The sequence below is a fragment of the Ceratotherium simum genome, chromosome 16, assembly GCF_057802395.1.
Source record: "Ceratotherium simum simum isolate JZ-2026a chromosome 16, ASM5780239v1, whole genome shotgun sequence".
Taxonomy (NCBI): Eukaryota; Metazoa; Chordata; class Mammalia; order Perissodactyla; family Rhinocerotidae; genus Ceratotherium; species Ceratotherium simum.
The window spans coordinates 21,168,733-21,187,897 of record NC_141915.1 but is presented as its reverse complement, the minus strand read 5'-3'; the positions used below and the strand labels follow the sequence as shown (position 1 = coordinate 21,187,897).

General features: G+C 46.3%; 1 protein-coding gene across 2 annotated transcripts; it reads right to left on the bottom strand.

The window, feature by feature from the left end:
- Positions 1 to 6,473: 6,473 nt before the first annotated feature.
- On the bottom strand, positions 6,474 to 18,897 carry RNF135 (ring finger protein 135). 2 transcript variants are annotated; one of them, XM_087440779.1, is made up of 5 exons: positions 18,488 to 18,897; positions 14,175 to 14,318; positions 10,644 to 10,806; positions 8,814 to 8,903; positions 6,474 to 7,554 (listed from the first exon to the last, which is right to left on the bottom strand). In XM_087440779.1, the coding sequence occupies exons 1-5, from the start codon at positions 18,854 to 18,856 to the stop codon at positions 7,025 to 7,027; spliced, it is 1,296 nt and encodes a 431-aa protein (XP_087296905.1). In that variant the 5' UTR covers positions 18,857 to 18,897; the 3' UTR covers positions 6,474 to 7,024. The 2 variants fall into 2 exon arrangements, with proteins under 2 accessions (XP_087296905.1, XP_087296906.1); XM_087440780.1 differs by having other exon boundaries at positions 10,644 to 10,764; positions 18,488 to 18,896.
- Positions 18,898 to 19,165: the final 268 nt, after the last annotated feature.

The following is a 19,165-nucleotide window of genomic DNA, read 5'->3' as shown; positions in this document are numbered from 1 at the left end:
AGTCATTTAACAAATATTTATTGTTTCCACCATGTGCGAGGCTCTGTGCTAGGTGCTAGGGACACCACAGATTTATTATGGGAGGCAAGTTGTGGACAAGGCAGTTCATTTTTAGGTATCCCTCTTTCTTCTCATCAGAATCTTCCAAATCATTCTCTATGTACCTAAACTGCCCCTTTCAAAAACCTTCCATAAGAGGTAGCATCTCCTAATCTAAATCTCTCTACCTCCTCCCTCCCATCCCACATCTAGCCCAAACCAGCCAGACGTGTGACTGTACCCATTCCTTCCAGTAATCTGCTCTCCCTGCATGGTTGTGTTCACAGATGACCTCCCAGGCAATACAGTGCCCTAACCCAGCAAAGATGCAAATATCCCCAGAAAGCTCCTAGGAAAACGACCATGTCTTTAGCCTGAGCGGCCTTCCTGTACTTGCTCTTAATGTTAGTGGGTCAGCTTTAATCTGATCTGAACTCATTGTGCACCATTTTCTTTTTTTTTTGTTTTTGGTGAGGAAGATTGGCCCTGAGCTAACATCTGTTGACAATCGTCCTCTTTTTGCTTGAGGAAGATTGTCCCTGAGCTAACATCTGTGCCAATCTTCCTCTATTTTGCATGTGGGACACCGCCACAACACGGCTTGATGAGCACTGTGTAGGTCTGCACCTGGGATTTGAAGCTGAGAACCCCGGGGCCACCAAAGCGGAATGCATGAACTTAACCACTATGCCACTGGGCCGGCCCCTACACCATTTTCAAAGGTGACTTCCCTCTGGACAAGGGAGGACACTCCAGGCAAAACAAACTGGATGTGCAAAAGTACACAATGTGACACACAGCAGGGTGGCTGGGGTCGAGGGTGTATGTGGGAGGATGACAGGAAATGGGGGCTAGAGGTAGGTAAGAGTGTAGCTGAGCAAGGGCTTGTTCTGCTTGCTGTGACCCTGAAGCCAATCAATTGCAAGATGAGTCGGGGTCAAGAAAGGGATTTATTCAATTAGCCAGCAAAATCAGAAGATGGTGGACTCATGTCCCAAAGGCCATCTTAAACAAGCACAAAGTTTAAGCAGTTATATAGGGCTAGTGGGCTGTGAAGGAGGGACTCGGGAATGTCGACCATCTGGCATCGGTGACCAGAGACACCACACCAGGTCTTTCAGTTGTCATCATTGATGGATGCCAGCATAGATGGGGTTCTTCTCTGAGGAGGTCATCATATTCCTAAGAAACTCAGAAGAACAAAGTCATCCTTTATCACTACAGGGTGGTACATGTGTCAGCCAGGATTATAAAATCTACAGAGCCTGCATGTTTCCTGGAGGGTAGCTATTTATCACCTAGGCTACGTGCAAGGTGAAACATATACAGCTGGGTGGGTTGGTTAGAGGTTATTGTAGGTTACAATATGACTTCCCTCAAGTCAGCCTCGTCCTGGGCCGGTATCAAGAGCAGAGCTAAGAAGTGGAACTTCCTGCTATAGGCACCGAGGAGCACTGGGGAGTTTTAAGCAGAGGAGCGACATAATCTGATTTGTGTTTTGGAATGCTCACGTTAGCAGAATGAGAATAGATGAGAAGGGGGTTCTGACTAGAGATAGAGGGGCTTGAGTTAAAATAATCAGGGAGAGAAGTGATGAGAGTCTGCACCAGAACGTAGATGCAGAGGGAGGAAGAGGGGCCAGAGTTGACATGATTTGAGAAGGCAGAATCCAGTGTCAGAACTTGGTGACTAATTGTACAGAAGGTGGTAAGAGAAAAGATCCATGGTAACTCCCAGGCATTCCTGGAGATTGTCACCATAGGTTGTCAAAGCCATAGGTTGCTTGCCCGGGACATATTTATTTTGAAAAATAAAGGTGAAACAATTTCACTGAGCAGGGAAGGAAGACACAGTCTTCCCTATTGCACTAGACCAATCTCTTAGAATCATGTTTCCCAAAGTGGCAGAACAAGAGATAATTATAGATGGTGCAGGGACATTAGAAATAGTGACTCTTGTGGCCAGAAAGTTTTTCCCTTTTCTATTGTCTTTCTATCCTGATTAAGTGAAGGTGAAAGCCTCTGTAAATCTGTAATGCTGATAATCTCCTTTTGAGAGAGAGTTCACGAGCAAGCGAGCTCTGGAGCAAGCCTCCGATTCAGAACCTTAGACAGACAACATTACCAAGCTAGTCACATTGTTTTCTTTTCCTTGAAACATATATTTAGGGTTACCCCTCTATTTAAGCCACATGATTCTGGTTTCCATTTACTTAAATTTTAAGAAGTTTCCTTTTGAAATAAATGTACCTGAGGGGGGAAAGGTGAGTTGGTTTAGGAAAAAATATTAAGTAAAAATGGTACAGGAGATATGCAGATGTAACGAGAATCATGGCACATGAAAAGCTGAAGTTTGAGAAACGCTGTCCTAAAAAAAACCTATGGCTGATTAGGAAGGGAAATCCCAAATCAAAACCAATCTTCAGCATAATCTAAATATAATCAAAGAAGACTAAATCCTCTGCAAGGACAAGCGATCATGCAGTGATTAGGGTTTTGGGCGATGACGGAGGAGGATGAATTTGGGGTTTGGGGCTGAGGGCTCAGGCAGGAGTGGGGGATGATGGAGCTGAGCATATGCTAAGGAAGATTCTCCCTTTTCTGTCAAAAGCCCCAAGTGCTCAGCGGAAGGGACTTCTCCCTCAACCAAAGCAAGAGGGCCTGAGAAGTCTCCCTAGAGAGCAGCATTGTTTCATTTTGTGGTTTGTTTCTGCCATCAGCTGGGAAATAAAGTCTTCAAATTAAACTTTTCCAGAAAAAATGTGCTTGAGGGAGGAGAAGCAGGGGACAGATAGATAAAACTGCATTAGAGGTTGCCATGAGGCTAAGAAGGTGGTAGCTTCCTGCTTAGCAGGTGGTTTTCAGGAAGCCAAAGCCCTGAACCCCAATAATGGGCACAGCAGTGCCTTCTGTAGCTGCCTCACCAGCGGGTGAGTGTGTGAGGCGGAGGGGAAGAGAGGGAGACAGAGGCAGCCCTCACCACTGACAACGCTACTCCCTTCTCCCTGACTCCCAGAATAAAAGGACTTCACAGAGACAAGGCCTGAAAGAAAACACAAGTTTTTGAGAGAAACATCTCCAGATAAGGTGCCCAAGGAGTCCCTGATGCTCTCCCCATGATCCTTTGCTCCCCACGAGAAGTCTTTCCAGCTTGCTCTGTGGGTGGATGATTTCCTCCCCCACACAGTGCAGACCTGAGAGAGAGATCCTCCATCCACCAGCATTCTGGATTTTATTTTATTTATTTATTTTTTTGCCCCCAAAGCCCCAGTAGATAGTTGTATGCCATAGCTGCACACCCTTCTAGTTGCTGTATGTGGGACTCGGCCTCAGGATGGACAGAGAAGTGGTGCCTCGATGCGCACCCGAGATCCGAACCCGGGCCGCCAGCATCGCAGCGAGCGCACTTAACCACCAAGCCACAGGGCCGGCCCAAAATTTTTTTTTTTTTTTGTGAGGAGATCAGCCCTGTGCTAACATCCGCCAATCCTCCTCTTTTTTTGCTGAGGAAGACAGCCCTGGGCTAACATCTGTGCCCATCTTCCTCCACTTTATATGGGACGCCGCCACAGCATGGCTTGCCAAGCAGTGCGTCGGTGCGCGCCCGGGATCCGAACCAGCGAACCCCGGGCCACCGCAGCAGAGCGCGCGCACTTAACCGCTTGCGCCACCGGGCCGGCCCCTCCACCAGCATTCTGGCTTCAGTTCTTCCCCTTTGGAGGATTTTGTTTTGTTCAAGGGAAGCGTGCCATTTGCCACAGTGGACTGGAAGGGATATGCTGACAGAAAACTTGAGACAAAAGCAAGGAAACCAAAAGCGATAATCTTTATTCTCTACCTCACTGATTCTTGTGCTTTGGCTCCAGTTTGGGGGAATCATGTGACTGGCTGATAAACCCCACGCTCACAGAGTCCCCATTATCCAAACCACCTGAGAGGATGGTATTTCACCAAAGGACCTGAAGAGGCTAAAACTCTGGCCTCTAAATTCTCGGCACTTTTCAAAAAACATCAAGGTGACTCTGGGCGAGAAGATAAAAGCTTCATAATGCAGACAGTGAGAACAGAGAGACTTTTAATGGTCATCTGGCACAAAGAAAGAAGCATTGTCCTTGCTTAGACAACCCAAGGCCACTATACTAACCGAGGATCGCCAACAACAACAACCAGAAAACAGAGCACCTCATGGCTTTATGCTAGCTGTGTCCTGTCAAGGTGCAAGGCCAGGTCCTGGTCTCAGCATGGGCCCTCATCAGAGGGTATTAAGGTTAGAGACTTGAGGGCCAGCCCTGGTGGCCTAGCGGTTACGTTTGGTGCACTCCACTTTGGCCCTCTGGGTTTGGTTCCTGGGCGTGGACCTACACCACTTGTCTGTCAGTGGCCATGCTGTGGTGGCAGCTCACATACAAAAAGAGGAAGACTGGCAGTGGATGTTAGCTCAGGGTGAATCTTCCTCAGCAAAAAAAAAAGGTTAGAGACTTAAGAGTGAAGAGTGGGCCTGCTCCAAGCTCTGCCACCCCAGCTGACTGACCCTAGACAAACCACTGACCCTGTCCAGGTCTCCACTTCTTTGTGTGTTAATACCCATCACACAGGGTGGTCATGAGGCTCAGAGAGCAAATCAGTAGATCACGCAGAAGAATTCTGCTTGCCCGTTTTTTTTTTTTCTTTTAAACTTTATTTATTTATTTATCCCCCCAAAGCCCCAGTAGATAGTTGTATGTCATAGTTGCACATCCTTCTAGTTGCTGTATGTGGGACTCGGCCTCAGCATGGCTGGAGAAGTGGTGCGTCGGTGCGCGCCTGGGATCCGAACCCGGGCTGCCAGCATCAGAGCACGCGCACTTAACCGCTAAGCCATGGGGCCGGCCCTGCTTGTCTCTGTTTTTGAGGCTATGTACAGAAATTAGGTGTGAACCTCAAGATATTAGAGGTCCAGGCACATGATATTAAAATATAGTTCTGTCAGTGTTGCTGGGGTTGTAAACACCTTGGCATTTTTCCAATTTCCACACCTGTTACTTTATTTAATTCTTTCAGCAACCCTTTGAGGAAGGCAAAGAAGGGAAAATAATAATAATTTCCATTTTACAGGGGAGAGAGGCAAAGAGGTTAAATGCACTATCAAAGGATGCCTGGGTGGTTTGTGCGGCAAGGCTTTCTGCTCAACCCAGTCCAACAGAGTTGAATTTCCACACCTTCAAGATAGGTGCTAACCCAGCCTGGGGTCCTACAGATGAATTGTAAGGAAAAGAAAGGGAGGGAGAAGCATGTAGATTAGGAGACTTAAAAGATATATCAACTGCTAATGGGTATGAGGGTTCTTTCTGGAGGTGATAAAAATATTCTAAAATTAGATTATGGTAATGGTTTTACATCACATACTAAAAAACATTGATTTGTACACTTTGAATAGGTGAATTTTACAGTATGTAAATTATATCTCAACAAACCTGTGAAGAAAAAGACATGTCAGGGTTTTTTTAATGGGCAAGACTAAACCTTGTGGCTAGGGATGCATATTTGGGTGCTAAAATTCTAAAGAAATGCAAGGAAGTGATTACTGTAAAAGTCAAGAATGCTTTCAGGTGGAGGGTTTTGTGATTGGGATGGGGCACGTGAAAGAGCTTCTGGGGTGGGTAGCAAGGTGTTATTTCTTGACCTGAAGGGTAGTTACAGCGGTGTTTACCTGATAATAATTCCTTACCCTCCACATGTGTTTTGTGTAGTTTTCTGTATCTGTTCTGCTATATAATAAAATAGTTTTAAAAAAGAGGGGAAATCAAGTATGAAATGTGCCGAACAGACTGTAAGGTGGCCCCCGTGAGCCCCCACCTCCTAGTATTCCTGCCCTTGTGTAACCCCCACCCCTAGAGTGTAGGCATGACCTGGGACCTGCTTCTAACCAATAGAATAAGGCAAAAGCGAAGGGATGTATGTGATTATATTCTTTTGTGATTACATTATATAAGATTTAATGTCCATCTAGCTAGGAGACTTTCTCTCTCGTTGGCTTTGAAGAAGTAAGCAGCTATGCTGCAGAGACATACGGGGTAAGGAACCAAGGGCAGTCCCCAGCCGATGCCAGCAAGAAAGTGAGGCCCTCAGTCTAACAACCCATGAGGAACTGAATGCTGCCAACAACCATGTGAGTTTGGAAGCAGATCTTTCCCCAGTTGAGCCTCAGATGACACCACGGCCCCAGCTCACACTTCGATTGCAGCTTGTGAGACTCCAAAGCAGAAGCCTCAGCTAAGCTGTGCCTGGACTCCTGGCCCACAGAAACTGTGCGATAACAAATGAGTTGTTTGAAACCACTAAGTTTGTGGTAATATTATTACACAGCAATTGATAACATGCCTGTGGTGTTTGGGGGTCCCTCAAACCACTCTCAGGTTCAGTGATTCACTAGAAGGACTCAGAACTCAGCAAAGCTGTTATAGTCATGGTTACAGTTTATTACAGTGAAAGGATACAAATTAAAACCAGCAAGAGAAAAAGGCACATAGGGCAGGCGCCAGGAGGCACCAGTTGTCCTCTCCCAGTGGAGTCATGAGGACAATGCTTAATTCTCCCTGCAACTATGTGTGACAACTTACATGGTGCCAACCAGGGAAGCTCACCCAAGCCTTGGTGTCCAGGGCTTGTATTGGGAGTTGGTCATGCAGGCAAGCTCACTGGCCATGTGGCTGCCCTTAGTCTCCAGCCCCTCTCAAGGTCTAGCTGATACTACATGGCCCAAGGCCCCCTAGTAAACAAAGACACTCTTATCAGGCAGGATATTCCAAGGGCTTAGAAATTATCTCCCAGGAGCCAGGCAAAAGCCTGTCCTTTCTTTGGAATGTGCAGAGTTTGAACATCCCAAGCCTGCTGAGTTAACCCATTACTGCATACCCCTTAACTTCAGAAGTGGTATTCTCAAGTCAAGTCTCTGCTTGAAGGCAAAGAGACCAGGCAAACACCGTGTTTTAACACCTGAGGAACCTTTATACCTTTACTTGCCTTATAGTGAGAGAGTTTCCAGGACGTAAACCATACAGCCAGAAGGCAGGGTGCAGAGGAGAGGAGGCAGAGATGGGGCACTCATACAGAAGCTTCTTCTGATTAGCCACTGAATAGAAGGCAAGCTTCCTCTCCTCAAGGTCCAGCCAGATGCCCACCACTTTAGGTCTGTCTGAGCCAAGGATAGTTTCCTTGACCATGTGCCACGCGGAGAGCTGGCTAGTCCCCTTCCACTCTACACACCAGGAGTCCTTGGTCCTTCCCAGGATGTGGTCACGGCTCATCCCCCAGGAAGCCACCCCAACTGCCCAGTGGCTGCAATGCTGAGTGTCTACTTCCCAGTACTGATGCCCAGAAGAGAAGGCCTGGGAACATAAAACCTGGCAGGTCGAAAACCTCTCACGACTCCAGGAATAGGACTGTAAGCAATGAGATACAGTCACCGTCCGATGATCCTCAGAGACCTCCAGGCTACAGGAGAGGCTCCTCATGTCAAAGGTTGGACTGATGGCCCCTGGGGAAAAAAACAAGAACATGACCCACCAGCTCTGATGGTCCATGTTAAGAGGTCCTCAGATAGCAAAAAGCAGCTTTCTATCTTTGGGTGTGAAAAAGTTTTACTCATACTGCCACTGAAATTGGCACACCAACTTGCAGTTTTCTGTACATATTCCTGATGTTCTATTAAAAATATCCCTTTCCCTGGGCCGGCCCCGTGGCTTAGCAGTTAAGTGCGCGTGCTCCGCTGCTGGAGGCCCGGGTTTGGATCCTGGGCGCGCACCGACGCACCGCTTCTCCGGCCATGCTGAGGCCGCATCCCGCATACAGCAACTAGAAGGGTGTGCAGCTATGACACACAACTATCTACTGGGGCTTTGGGGGGAAAAATAAATAAAATAAAAATCTTTAAAAATATCCCTTTCCCACCTTAACTCCCACTTTCTCATTAGGAGTTTCTCTCCTAATGAGTTTCTCTCATTAGGAGAGAATTCATTGCCTCTTTCAGGAAGCCCTCTCTGAATCCCACCCAGCAAAAAGTCACCTCTTCCTTTTTTCAACACCCCTAATGCTTGACCTGTTGTCTAATGATACTTACCATCTTCCACCTGTAGTACAGTGACTTATGACCACAGCTGTTTATACTGCTCCAGTTACACATAAGCTTCCTGATTTAGGACCGGGTCTTATTCATTTTGTATATTTCATATGTTTCCTCTGAAGAGAGTAAATAATTGCTAACACTCATAGCATTATACTCTAGGCGCACACTGACACACAGTCATTCATCTAACTCTCATGACAATCCCACAAGGGAAGGAATTACTATCGTTAGATCCACCTTACAGATGAGGGAACTGAGGCTCTAAGAGGTTACAGGACTTGTCCAAGATCACAGAGCTAGTGAGTGGAGGAGCTGAGAGTCAAACCCAAGCAGTGTGGCTCCAGGATTCACGCTCTCAAGGACTACTCCAGACTGGGACAGTGACAGTATCTAAAAGCGTTGGGGAACAGGCAGTTGGCTGTGTGTGGTGGCTCCAGCATGGATGCCCAAAGGTTGCCTGGGCTCTGAGTGCTCATGGGTCTGGCTTAGCCTGGAATTTGGGAGTCTTCAATCCCCTTTGTTTTTGTCCTCAGCTCCCCACGTGGAGGGACCTAGTCTTGGGGTAGTAAGCCAAGGGGTAGGCCTAGTAGCAGGGAGATGGACACAGCATGCTCTCGCAGCTCCTCTCTGCAGTGGGCCAAACCCAAGTTTTAAGCAGACCACATACTTACACTGAGCAAACCTCGAGGCCCCGTTGGGTGCAGGGTGGCTCTGGCCAGGCAGTGGGCATGAAGAGGAAGATGGGGCTTCCGGGAGTTCCACTAAGGAATCAAAAAAATTGGAAGGAGGAGAGTCCCATCAAAAAAAGGCAAAGAGAAGGTATCCAAACATCGTGATCAGGGCACATGGCTTGTCTTCCTCACCAGCAGCAGAGTTTTTTACTGTCAGGACTTGATCAGGCAGTCCATCCAGCTCAGGTCTGTCCAGCCTCATGTTCTCACTGTGGACTTTTCTACTGTCTGCTCCCTCACTAAGCTCTTAGCCCCTTGCTGGCAGAGACTTTTGTTCAACTTTATGTTCTAAGCATCTAGTCCAGTGCCAGGTACATAGGAATTGTTTGATGCACATTTATCAAATAAATTAACTAATACAGTTCTAGGGGATCACGGCGCCCTGACAATCAGAATATCCACGACCCCCATGTCAATGCTTTAAACTGTTACTTGCATAAGTTACTTTAAACTGTTATTTGCATAAGTAAATTCTGAATGGACACTCAAGAAACTAATAATAGTGGTTAACTGAAACAGGGGAACAGGAAAATTGGGCGTGTGTGGGAAAGAGACTTTCGCTGTATGCCTTTTCATATTGTTTTAATTTTTGAATTTTAAATCTTAAATTTAACCCCAAAATTTAAAAATTGATTTTAAATTTGCATAAATAAATAAAACCACTAAGGCATCCAACCTAAATTTAGGAAGCACACAGGAGCCAAGAGGGCACTTAGTTCTCAGATAATTTCTGGAACAACTAATAAACTGTGTTCTAATTGGTTTCCTTAAGAAACGTTTTCCAAAAAATCATGTTTCTCCACTTAAATAAGGAATGACTTTTTAAGCAGAGCAAAATCATTTAAATATAAAAAAGCTATAAGAGATATATCTCTGAGGTATATAAAGCTGGCAGTGGCCAGAGCAGGAGGTGGAGACCAGAGTTGCTGTCTAAGGGGCAGGTGTGAATTGTTTTTCGACCATGACTAAAGAGAACAACAGAGAAGCCACAAAGCGAGCCTACAAAGGACAGAAAGGTTCTTTTCTACATTGTTACCATATTAACACACTCGCCAGAGATTGTATTTTAATAGAATTTACCAAGAACTATTTACGAAGTGGCATGCTTTGTTAATAAAGACATTTACCAGGGCCAGCCCCGTGGCTTAGCGGTTAAGTGCGTGCGCTCTGCTACTGGCGGCCTGGGTTCGGATCCCGGGCGTGCACCAACTCACCGCTTCTCCGGCCATGCTGAGGCCGCGTCCCCCATACAGCAACTAGAAGGATGTGCACCTATGACATACAACTATCTACTGGGGCTTTGGGGAAGAAAAAAGGAGGAGGATTGGCAATAGATGTTAGTGAAGAGCTGGTCTTCCTCAGCAAAGAGAGGAGGATTAGCACGGGTGTTAGCTCAGGGCTGATCTTCCTCACACACAAAAAAGACATTTACCGGTTAAAAATAAAAAGCAGCCTATTTCTGAATCTCCTCAGGTAGATAACACAGATGAGCTGTAAGCTAGCAAAATCAGGTCTAGGTTCTGGATTTATAGGTCTTAAGAAAATAAGTTTCTTTCTATTAAGAGCCTGTGTTACATCACACCTCCAGTCACGTCCAAAAACATATCCAGCCCCAAAACGCCTCAGCCCACTCCTTCCTCCCTTACACCACCACAGTGGTAACGCAGCTGGGCTCCGGGATCCGTCCCCAAAAAACAAAGCCAGGAAACACTTTGCCGTTTCCCCCCAACTTCCATATTTAATCTCCTCTACCAAATAAAATCAACTCACCCTGCGTTTGTTCTTCAAGGACCGCCTTCCACGTGAAGCTTTCTTGTAATTTTTGCTGAATTTCTTCTAGGTCATGTAGAATGTCTCTCTTTTTTCTCTCAGGTGTGTTGGAAGTTACCAGCTTTGGAGAAGACAAGGAAAGGTCCACCCCCCCAGAAAAAGCCTATTGATGAATCATAAGAAAGTAAATAGGGCCAGCCCCGTGGCTTGGTGGTTAAGTACGCGCGCTCCAATGCTGGTGGCCCGGGTTCGGATCCCGGGCGCGCACCGAGGCACCACTTCTCCGTCCATCCTGAGGCCGAGTCCCACATACAGCAACTAGAAGGATGTGCAGTTATGACATACAACTATCTACTGGGGCTTTGGGGGGAAAAAATAAATAAATAAAATCTTTAAAAAAAAAAAAAGAAAGTAAATAAATGAAAGTCTCCTAAGGAACGTATCAGATAGCATATTCCCATTCTGCCGTCTATCTTATGTCTTTGACACGCTTTACACCGAGATTTTCTACTTACTTCCTAACAAGTTTTTAAAAACATAATTAGGCCCTCAAAATACATACCTTGAAAACAATCTGGAATAATACACAGTCCAGCAAAAATATTAAAGAGTGGTTATTTCTGGGTGGTGGGATTATGAATGATTTTCATTTGTTTCCTTTAGCGCTACATATTTTCTAGTATTTTGTACAATAAATATGGATTTCTCAGATAATAAAAAAAAGTTTAAAATTTATATGCCCATCTTATAGGGGCTTTACAAAATAAATAATACAGATAGTCACTGAGATAAGCGGCAAAGGCCAGATAATCTTCCCTGGACTGCTATCATTATATCACATCTCTTCTCAAGAGTCAACGTAAACATGTTGCCTGCATCTGGGGCCTCCAACACATGCTCCCTGATTTTCTTTAACCTCAGGTCCTGTTATTCCCCAACACAGCCTCTCATCTGCTTGCCACCTTCCCACCTTCAGCACCTGACTTTCCTTCCCAACTTTGCATAGTCCATTTCCCATTCTTTTCGCCAATCCTAATAGCAGTAGGTACCACTTATTGAGTACTTTCCACTGCTCACCTCTAATCTGCATGACAACCTTCCAAGGTAGGTTTATTATCCCCACTTTACAAAAGAAGAAGTTAAAGTTCATGGGGGTTAACGCAATTGCCATAGTTAATTTTATCGTCCTACATTTTGACATTGCTCAAGCACTTTTTAAAAATTTTATTATTACTATCATCATTATTGTTAGTATTATTGTATGTGTGTGAGGAAAACTGGCCCTGAGCCAACATCTGTTGCCAATGTTCCTCTTTTTGCTTGAGGAAGATTGTCCCTGAGCTAACATCTGTACCAATCTTTCTCTATTTTTTGTATATGGGACACCACCACAGCTTGGCTTGATGATCGGTGTGTCAGTCCGCACCCGGGATCTGAACCTCCAAACCTCAGGCTGCCGAAGCAGAGTGCACAAACTTAACCACTATGCCACCGGGCCCGCCCCTCAAGCACTTTTTTATATAAGATCTCTTCTAATCCCACATCAAACCAGTGAAGCAGCAAGCCACATATCATGATTCCTATTTTACACATAGAAAATGGAGACTCAGAAAGATGAAATGACTCGCCCAAGGTCATAATACTAGTGAGTGACAACATCAGTACTGAAAATCAGACTCTCAGACTTTCCATCCAAACACACTGAATCCCTGAAGACCCATTTATTCACTCATTCAGTGGGTATTTGTTAAGCACCTACTATGTGTCAAGCACTATGCTAGGCCTGGAGATGCAGGGGTAAACAAAAGCACAAAAGCCATCAAGGTCTCTACCCTCATGAAGCTTAGAGTCCAGTGCAAGGGCAGAGGGAGGACAGACGTTAATAAATTATGTCACCAATCATTATCAGGTTGCAACTGTGACAACTGCTGCAAAGGAAAGCTACATGAAATCATAAGAGCCTCTTAAGGTGGATTTGACTTGTTCAAGGACATCACTGAAGGTTTCCCCGAGGAAGTGATGATCTAGCTGGGGTCTGAAGGATGAGGAGGCATTACCTAGGTGACAGGGAGAAAGAAGAACATTCCATGGAGTGCACCCTGTGGTGTGAGGAAGAGTGACACCCTGAGGGGACTGAGTGGGCCAAGTGTGGCTGGAGCTTGAAGAGCCAGGGGGAACTGGGTGAAACGAGATGGGGGAGGCAGACAGGGAGGGGATCCTGCCGGGCCCTGTCGGTTCTGTGAGGATTTGTCTTTTTTTTTTTTTAAATATTTATTTATCTATTTATTTATTTAGTGTGTGTGTGTGTGTGCGCTAGGAAGATCAGCCCTGAGCTAACATTCATGCCAATCCTCCTCTTTTTGCTGAGGGAAGACCGGCCCTGAGCTAACATCCGTGCCGATCTTCCTCCACTTTATATGGGACGCTGCCACAGCATGGCCTGACAAGCAGTATGTCGGTGCACACCCGGGATCCGAACCCGGGCCGCCAGCAGCGGAGTGCGCGCACTTAACCGCTACGCCGTGGTGCCGGCCCCTGAGGACTTGAGTCTTAATCCTACACACACAGACATCATTCGAATGTTTTAAGCAGATGAGTTACGTGACCAGATTTGTGTTTGAGAGTGTCAGTCTGATGACCATGAAGAAAGCAGACTACAGGGAATAGAGTGGAGCAACTAGGAGGCTATTGTAGCAACCCAGGCAAGAAATGGTCATAGGCTTGTATCAGAAAAGTCTCAAAGGAGCTCAAGAGTAGTACATAGATTCGAGAGGTGTTTAGGCAGGTGAGAGGAGGTGCATGATTCCCAGGTTTCTGGCTTGTGCACTTGGAAAGGTAACAGGGCCAGTCATTGAGATGGAGAATCCCAGAGGAGGAACAGTTTGGGACATTTTAAGTGTGATGTGCCTCTGAGATACCAAGAGGAGAAGATGAGAAGGAAGATACTAGACTAGAGCTCAGAGAAGGGTCCAGGCTAGAGCTATGTTTGTGCACAGAGGTGGTAATTAAAGCCATGGGTGTAGGGAAGACCACATAGTGGGAAGAGAAAGGGACCGACAACTCAGCCTTGAGGAATTCCAGCATTTCACTGCTGGGCAGAGTGAGCCTGCAAAAACGGACTGAGAAGGAGCCAGAGAGAAACAGGGCAAGGTTGGAAGACTCCTGTCCCAGAAGCTAAGAGAAAAGAAAGCTTCAAGAATGAAGGTGTGGTCAACTGTGTCAAAGGCTGCTGAAAGGTCAATGAAGATGAGGACTAGAATGTCTGCAGGATCTGCATAGAAGTCATTGGTGATCTTAGAGCCGTTAGGTGGAGTGATAAGGATGGAACCTAGCCCACTTGAAGTTCCCTTCCTCACTCAAGCATTCCAAACTTCTAATCATCCATGTTTGGTAGTAAAGAGAATGATAAAAGATTAAGAGTTATTGCATCCTTCAATTGCAAACATATTCATGGGAAGCCGTCCCTAGCCACACTCCCACCCCCCCCCCCCGCCCCCCGAGCATATCCTTTCCTCGCTCAGCTGAACCTACCGTGCTCGGGACGCTCAGGTCATTGTCTGGTCCAGATTCTGGGAGGTGTCTCTGACTCTGAAGGCTCTTGATAATGTCTACAACCTGTTCCACCAGCTTTGACAGCTCCCGACCAACTTCTGTGATGCTCTTTTGTGCCGCCGCCTTTAAAACAGCAAAGCAGAACACAAAGCTGGATCCAGGAACCAGCTTTAGACAGAGGGAGCTGTAAACACTGGATAAAGGAATCACACAAGGAAGTGAAAAAAATGTCCAGAGGACAAGGAGGTAGACTCCCCAGACCTTTTGCGTGCCCGTTTCCCCCCACTGATCCTCCAGTGGCCATTACAGGGAACCAGAATCCATCCATAGGAAGTGGGGGTGGGGTGGGCGTGAAGCATGAAGGGTTAGGGTGAGTGGTGCAGTGGAAGGTGTTCGGCTCAGGTTTAAGCTCCACGCTCACCTCTCATTCATCCTGTGTCCTCAACACTCCTTTTTTTTAATTTAATTTAATTTTAATTAACTTATTTTTTATTTTTTGGTGAGGAAGATTCACCCTAAGCTAACATCTGTGCCACTCTTCCTCTATTTTGTATGTGGGTTGCCACCTCAGCATGGCTGACGAGTGGTGTGTAGGTCCATGCCTGGGATCTGAACCCGCTACCTGGGCCACCAAAGTGGAACAAGCCGAACCTAACCACTACACCACCAGGCCAGCCCCTCACCACTCCTTTCAAAAACGAAAATGACCATCCCCTCTTCTCTTCTTCAATAGTGAAAATCTACCTAACTGTTCACTGTGAAAGGATCTTGGAGACTTTAAAGCGATGTATAGATGCAAAGCTCTTTTTGTACATCCTTCATATTTAAAGAAACATTTAGATGACAGTACTAAACAACTCCACTTAAAGAGCTTAATCTGCTCAGCTGCCTGGTTGGGAGTGAGAGTAAGTTTTGTAGCCAACATATTCTGGCAACTACCTCAAGACCTGGTGACACTCATCAGAGGCAGGCTGGGCCCAGGCCTCAAATGGAGAAGACTGCATTACCTCCAAAAGGGGTCCTATGCAGAGTCACAGAAATACAAGATGTTCTTCATCCAACTCTAAATAAACCAGAGTTTTTATAACTTAGTATTGACATTTTTCATTTTTAAAATTATGCTGGAACTTCAAAAACTGGAATCGACCCAGGACCTTTTACATCATTAAGAAGCCCTGATGTCCCTCAAAATAGCACGTGTTTTGGAAGCCATGATAATCAGGCTATTTCAGAGAGGGAGGTGGCTGACTGCTGGTAACACTGTTTGCTCTTAAATTTCCAGGCTCCACTTCCAAATATACAGCCAGCTGGAACTCCGGAGTCCTTACCCAAGCACCTGAGCAAATCAAAAACTTTTCTACTGATTAAAAAAATACATACTTATTGTGGTTAGTTTAGAAAATGCAGAGAACAAGAAAGAAGAAATGTTTTAAATCATCCAATATCCTACTATCCAAATGTTACCCTGGCCCCTGGCCCCATAAGACATTAACCACAACCCTGCTCAGAACAAGCCTAACACATTCTCTTTAGGTTACAGGAAACCACAAAGAGAGGAATAAGGAGATGGCTGACACATTGTCAAAACCAGTTAAAACCACGTGAAGGCAACATGGCAGCCTGACTTGACCTGACATAGACCCCACAGCTCATTACATGCTCATTGTAATACATTACCGTACTACATAACACACCCCCCAGCGCCATGACAGTCCACAATTGCCATGGCAACCGCAGCATATGACTAAATAAGGAAAGAAAAGAGGTGGCACCCTTGTTCCCCCGAAAAGCCTGCCCTGTTCCCTGAATACGATGACTATTCCCCCCCTTCATTATCTCGACCCCTTATAACCGCTGCTGCTTACTCGCCCCAAGAGCTGAGAAGTTGAGTTGTGAACTTAGTTCCCACTTCTCTATTCTTTGGCCATCAAATAAAAGCTTGTGCCGTTGACTGTTCAGCTTTGGTTTTGTTTCAAATCTGCGACCCTGAACAGAAAAGAACCCTCCAAGGAGGGGACGGATTGTGGGTACGAGGCCCACACCTGTGGGTCCCTCCTCGGAGCTCCTCTGAAGTGGGTTGGAGTCCCACCAGAGTGAGGTCAATTTGGTAACACAAAGACAATCATTTTAATTTAAAAGGCTTTGGAAAGTATATTCAGTCACTACAGCATAATCTATATTAACAAAACATTTTAAGGACCTGAGCGATAATGCTGTATTTATAATCAAAAAGAAGAGAACATGCTTTATTCATAACTGCAAAAAAATGGAAGCAATCAATATGTCCATCACAAGGTGAATGGATAAACTGTGGTATAACTATGCAATGGAATATTATTCAGCAATAAAAAAAGAAATGAGCTATCAAGTCACAAACCCTAATTTTGCTTACTGAAAGGAGCCAGTCTGGAAAGGCAAGATATTGTATGATTCCAACTATATGACATTCCCGAAAAGGCAAAACTATAGAGATAGTATAAAGATGAGTGGTTGCCAGGGGTTGGGAGGGGGTACAAACAGGTGGAGAACAGGGGATTTTCAGGACAGTATAACTGAATGACACTGTAATTGTAGACACATGACCTCATGCATTCGTCAAAACCCACAGAACTGTACAACACAAAGAATGAACCCTAATGTAAACTATGGATTTTAGTTAATAATAATGTATAAATATTGGTTTATCAATTGTAACAAATGTACCACACTAATGCAAAATGTTAATAATAGGGGAAACTGTGAGGGATATATGGGGACTTTCTGTCCTATCTGTTCAGCATTCTGTAAACTTAGAACTGCTCTAAAAAATAAAGTCTACTAACTAATTAAAAAAAAAAAACAACGACATAAACTACCTACACAAGGTGACCTCAACTCTTCAAAAAGGCCGCAGAGAACAGCAAAAGGATAGAGCAGGAAGCTCCCCTACCCCAACCCTAGCCCCCCATAATAAAACATCGCAAAACAAGCAGAAACTGACAGAACAAACTTTGTCAGGACTCTGGAAAACACCGAATCAAAAAAGAGCAACCTGGCAGTAGGAAAGCTTTGTGGTGTTTTTACCTGCCCCCGCCCCACTCCCTCCCTGGCTAAGTAACAGTCTTGAAGATTCCCAGCATGGGACCCTGGTCCTGGTTGCAGAAGGAGCAGAGCCCCACATTCACAAATTGTTGTGTATGTCTGTTCTAACCTGGCTGGGGCTGCCTGAAGGAATGACACAGGGTGCTCAACTTTTTCTACCTAACTCGGAGCTCGGGCCAGAAAGGTGGTGGGCATTGCTCGGAACGCTGCAACTGAATTAAACTTGCCCATGTCTAGAGCTAAAGATTATGGTGGAAATGTACGATAGAGCACCTAGGTCCCAGGAGCAAAAGCTGGGGAAAATTGAAACCCTCCTACTTTGTTGATGGGAATGTAAAATGGTGTAGCTGCTGTGGAATACAGTTTGGCTGTTCCTCAATAAGTTAAATAGAGAATTACCTTAGGACCCAGCAATTCCACTCTCAGGTATTGACAAAATAATTGAAAATAGGGACTCAGATACTTGTAACCAATGTTCACTGCAACATTACTCACAATAACCAAAAGGTGGAAACAATTAAAATATCCACCAAGGTATGAATTTAAAAAAAAAGTGGTATATACATACAAGGGAATATTATTCAGCCACAAAAAGGAATGAAGTTCGGATACATGCTACAACACAAATGAACCTTGTAAACATCATGGCAAGTGAAAGAAGCCAGACCCAAAGGGATAAATATTGCATGATTCCACTTATATGAAATATCTAGGCAAATTCATCGAGAGAGAAACTCAATTAGAGGTTACCAGGGGCTGGAGGGAGGAGGAATGAGAAGTTATTGCTTAATGGGTACAGAGTTTCTGTTTGTAGTGATGAAAAAGTTTTGGAAATAGATAGTGGTGATGGGTGCACAACACTGTGACTACAACTAACGCTACTGAATTGCACACTTAAAAATAGAATAGCAAATTTCACCACAATAAAAAAATTTTCATAGAGACAGACTTCGTAAAGACTGGAAAGAAGTGGAAATACGCCAAGGTGTACAGCGGCTAGGTTGACAGGATTTTAGGAGATTTGGATTTTTGTTTTCTGCTGCTTCATACTTTTCTGAACTTTCCAAAGAGCGCGTTCTACTTTTAGACGGGAAAAAGTAACGTAAGAGTAGGAAAGGAAAGGGAAGGGAGGAAGAGCTATGGGGGAACGGGGTGCAGGCGGCGCGGGCAGCTTGGAGGAGAGAGGGCAGCTGCGGGTCCCGCCTCCCTACCGGCAGCGGCGCGGCGGGGCGCAGGGGCCCCGGCGCTGGGCCGGGGGCCGGGGCGGGAGCTGGGCCGGGGACCGGGCCGGGGCCGGCCTCCAGCTCGCGCGCGGCCTGGCTGTACTTGTCGGCCAGGTCCTGCAGCAGCGTGTTCTTCCGCAGCTGCAGCTGCTGCGCGCCGCCCTCGCGGCAGGTGGGGCAGGACCAGCGGCGCCCCGCGGCCCCTGCGCCCCACAGGTCCTTCAGGCAGCTGCGGCAGAAGGTGTGGCCGCAGGGCAGCGTGACGGGCCAAGCGAGCAGCCCATGACAGATGATGCAGCCCAGGTCGTCCTCGGCTAGCCACACGGGGATGGCCCGGCCGGTGTCCAGGCCCGCCATGGTGATCAGTCCGCCGCCGGGGCGCGGAAGTCGGGGCCACGCCAGGCACCGCCCGTCCGCCCGCCCGCTGCTACGTCTCCTCTGGCTCCTCCCTCGCTCTTCCTCTCCCCCCGCTCCTTCGCTGTCTCCTCCCCTCTTCACTTCGGTCCGCCGTTGTTCCGTTTCTGCAGTCTTGCTGAAAGCTGACTTAGCGCCTCCACCGCCCAGCCCGCGGCGCCCTGGGGGCAGAGCTGGCTCCTAGTCACAGCCTCCTCTGCTGGGAAATCAGCTCGCCCCAAGCGCTAGGAACCTGATGATGTCCCAAAGATC

What these genes read in the sequence shown, in the direction of transcription:
- RNF135 (XM_087440779.1), bottom strand. Translation starts at nt 18,856, where the DNA reads ATGGCGGGCCTGGACACCGGCCGGGCCATCCCCGTGTGGCTAGCCGAG. An exon ending in GCCCCGCCGCGCCGCTGCCG is followed by an intron (nt 14,319 to 18,487) that starts GTAGGGAGGCGG and finishes GCTGTTTTAAAG; the next exon opens with GCGGCGGCACAAAAGAGCAT. An exon ending in GGCCTCGAGGTTTGCTCAGT is followed by an intron (nt 7,555 to 8,813) that starts GTAAGTATGTGG and finishes TTTTTTCCCCAG; the next exon opens with GGGCCATCAGTCCAACCTTT.